General features: G+C 66.3%; 2 protein-coding genes across 2 annotated transcripts in view; one reads left to right on the top strand and one right to left on the bottom strand.

Moving 5' to 3' along the window:
- The first annotated feature begins 88 nt into the window (after window positions 1–88).
- On the top strand, window positions 89–808 carry SVBP (small vasohibin binding protein). Its single transcript, XM_026058163.1, has 2 exons — window positions 89–413; window positions 549–808. The coding sequence occupies exons 1-2, from the start codon at window positions 105–107 to the stop codon at window positions 633–635; spliced, it is 396 nt and encodes a 131-aa protein (XP_025913948.1). The 5' UTR covers window positions 89–104; the 3' UTR covers window positions 636–808.
- Window positions 809–1,925: 1,117 nt separating this feature from the next.
- Window positions 1,926–2,988, bottom strand: part of TMEM269 (transmembrane protein 269) — a 6,545-nt gene continuing 5,482 nt past the window's right edge. The window contains 4 exon segments of the mRNA XM_026058161.1: window positions 1,926–2,572; window positions 2,642–2,856; window positions 2,858–2,901; window positions 2,949–2,986. Of these exon segments, the coding sequence (XP_025913946.1) occupies window positions 2,463–2,572; window positions 2,642–2,856; window positions 2,858–2,901; window positions 2,949–2,986 (407 nt within the window). The 3' untranslated portion in view covers window positions 1,926–2,462.

Below are 2,988 nucleotides of genomic sequence, written 5' to 3'. Positions count from 1 at the left end.
GGGGGGGTATGGGGCCCAGGTGTGTGTGGGAGAGAACTGTGGGACCTATGGGGGGTTGTGGGGCCGGAGAGTGGTTATGGGACCCTGGTGTGCGTGGGACACCTATGGGGGGGTTGTGGGGCTGTGGGGGGCTGTGGGAGGCGCTACAGCCCCCAGGTGGGCTACAGGGCCCAGAGGAGACTACAGGACCCTGGTGGCTCCTTTGGGGGGGCTGTGGGGCCACGGGGAGGCTGGGGGCCTGGCACAGCCCCCCCGAACCATCCCCCCGGCGCCAGGCGCGCGTCCGGCCCGCAGGCATGGAGCCGAGCGGCGGGCGCAAGGAGAAGCCCAAGGCCAAGGAGCCGGCGGCGCGCCTGGAGAAGGCCAAGCAGAAGTCGGCGCAGCAGGAGCTGAAGCAGAGGCAGAGGGCCGAGGTGAGCCGCTCCGGGGGGGCCCCGGCCGCCGCGGCACAGCTCGACGCGAGAGGGCGGCAGAGGAGGTGGACGGAGACGTGGATGCGCGGCGGGAGGAAGCCTTTTCCCCCCCCCCATCTTTTTCTCTCCGCGCAGATCTACGCTCTCAACAGAGTGATGACRGAGCTGGAGCAGCAGCAGTTCGACTCCTTCTGCAAGCAGATGCAGGCGTCCGGGGAGTGAGAAGGCCGCGGTGCTGGCGCCGGGCGGCACCGCGGGACGTGGCCCCACGGCGCGCTCACCGCTCCCTTCTCTGGCRCCCGTCTCCTTTTCTAACCCCTTCTCTATTTATTACTTCGGTTTGGAAAATAACGCTTCTTCTTTTTTAAATAAAAGCTGTGGTTATTCCACCCTTCTCCTTGGCTTCTGATCGCGTTGACCGGCACCGTAAGCTCCGCGTGCGAGGTTTGCGCCGCCACCTTCTCCGCGTTGTCGGGGGGCGACCGGAGCGGCGCCGGTGTTGCCCCGCGATTCGGCTGGAGATTGTGGTAGAAGAGCCGCGTCGCTCCCTGCCCGCTCGCGGAGCAGAGAGGATGGGAAAGTGCTGGGAAAGCAGAAAACCGGTGAGAACGGAGCGACGCGAGCAGCAAGGTGTCGGGAGCGGTGGCGCTTGCTGCTGGCACCTGCAAATAGCCCCCGAGCTGGGTGGAGGGTGAAGTTTAGCCACGAGATCCGGCGAAATTTTACCGGTTTGCGGTGCGGGGGAGCTCTGTGCCATCCGAGGAGTGTTGGGACAGGGAATTCGTTCCATGTGGAGCGAAGGAACCCAAGAGTGGATGAGCGCGGTCACGCTCTATTAATGGTCTAAGAGCTGAGCTGGTTTTTTTGGTGCCGTTTCGCCTGAGAAACGCAGCCTTGGCAAAGGGATTCTCCGCGGGAGGGGGGAGCAGGTTTCCCCCTTGCTCCGCACGGGGCTTGGGAAGCTCATCCGCCCCGGAGGGGCTGTTTGCGCCGCTCCTCCACAGCGGCAGGTGCCAGAGCAGCTGCGGCGGCCGGTGGCCGCCAGCTCCGGCCCTGCTCGTGCCGAGTGCGGGGGAGCCGAGCAGGACGGGGCTCCCTCGGGCTCTGGGGTCCGAGGTTTTCCGCCAAGTTAAACATCGGCATGTTTATCCTCGGAGCGCGGCCCCGAGCCAGCAGGGCTGTTTAGCCGTCCCGTTCGTTCCCCCTTCCGCCGGCGCCGCGGTGGGAGAAGGGCCGATGCTCGTTGGCACCGGGAGGCGGCCGCTCTCCGGAGGTTTGGCGCTGCCTCCGGCTCGCAGCTGCGAGCCGGGGCGCCTCTCCGGGGACTTTTGCCGGAGATTTGCTGCGGCTTCCTCGGCGCGGCGTGAGGGTCGACCTTYGCTTCCTTCCTCCGCCCACGCGCGCTCCGGCCCCTGCTCTCCCGGCGCACACGGGCTCGCACGTGGCAGCGCTGGAAGTTTTCCTCTATATGTATTTATTTCCAGAAARTTCGAACTAATTGTTGTTTTTTTTTTGGAGTCCCGTTTTCTGTTCCTTTGCCCTCCGCTCCGTCCCACCCCATAAGGCGAATGCAGGAAGGAAAAAACAATACGTGCTCAAGATGCGTTTCCCTACGGTGACGGGTGAGAAATAAATACCAAAATGCTCCCGACGCCTCCAGGTCAGGCTTTAAAAGATCTGGGGGTGCTTTTGTTTCACCCGATCGGCGGGTTTCTCCCCAAACCGGCACGCGGGGCCGGTCCGTCCCCTCCCTGCCGCCATCCCCGTCGCGGCCGGGATTTGAGTAACGCCGATCGCGGCGCCCTCGTAATAAGCGTGGTGGGAACGGATGCGCGTGTGGGGTTCGGCCGCCCGGCGGGAGGTTTTGGGGGTCGAAGCCGCGGMGGGACGGCGGGACGGGGCCGGGCGGTCGCGGGAGCGATGCGGCGAGACATCCCAGCGCCGRCGCGCGAGAGCGAGGAGGGCGAAAGCTTTACTTAGGGAAAAGGCACCCGGCGCGGGAAGAGCCTTTGCCGGCGGGACGGGCGGGCGGCCTCTGGCGCTCCCCGCTTACACCTTGCAGCTCCACACGGCGAAGGGGAAGAAGATGTACGAGGTCGACCAGGCGAGGTAGTAGAGGGACAGCACCGCCGCGGGCGAGAAGAGGACCGCGGCCACCCCTGCGAGGCGAGAGCCCGTCAGCGCCGGCGCCCGGCGCCCCGGCCACCCCGCCACCCCGGCGCGCTCACCTCCGGCGTAGACCGCCTTCTTCCAGAGCTGYGACTCCAGGACCTTGTCGTGCGGGTAGCGGCCCCGGTCCACCATGAAGAGGATCATGACGGCGGCGGCGACGCGCAGCAGCACCAGGTGGCCGCCGGTGAGCAGGAAGGTCCCCGCCAGCAGCGCCGAGGCGTAGGGGCAGGGCAGCCCGCGGTAGGTGAAGGGGGTCCCTGCTGCCGCCGCGGGGTGAGAAAAGGGCGAGGATTAACCCCAAAACCCCGCGCGGGCGCTTTGAGCATCTCGGCGGGGAGCTGAGTCGGGGGGGATGCAGGCGGCGAGTAAAAGCGGGGGAAAAAAGCCGTAGGGTGAGTAAAAG

The sequence above is a fragment of the Apteryx rowi genome, unplaced genomic scaffold (assembly GCF_003343035.1).
Source record: "Apteryx rowi isolate R43461 unplaced genomic scaffold, aptRow1 scaffold_1431, whole genome shotgun sequence".
NCBI classification, from domain to species: Eukaryota; Metazoa; Chordata; class Aves; order Apterygiformes; family Apterygidae; genus Apteryx; species Apteryx rowi.
The sequence above is the reverse complement of the archived record's forward strand: the minus strand, read 5'-3'. Positions and strand labels throughout refer to the sequence as shown.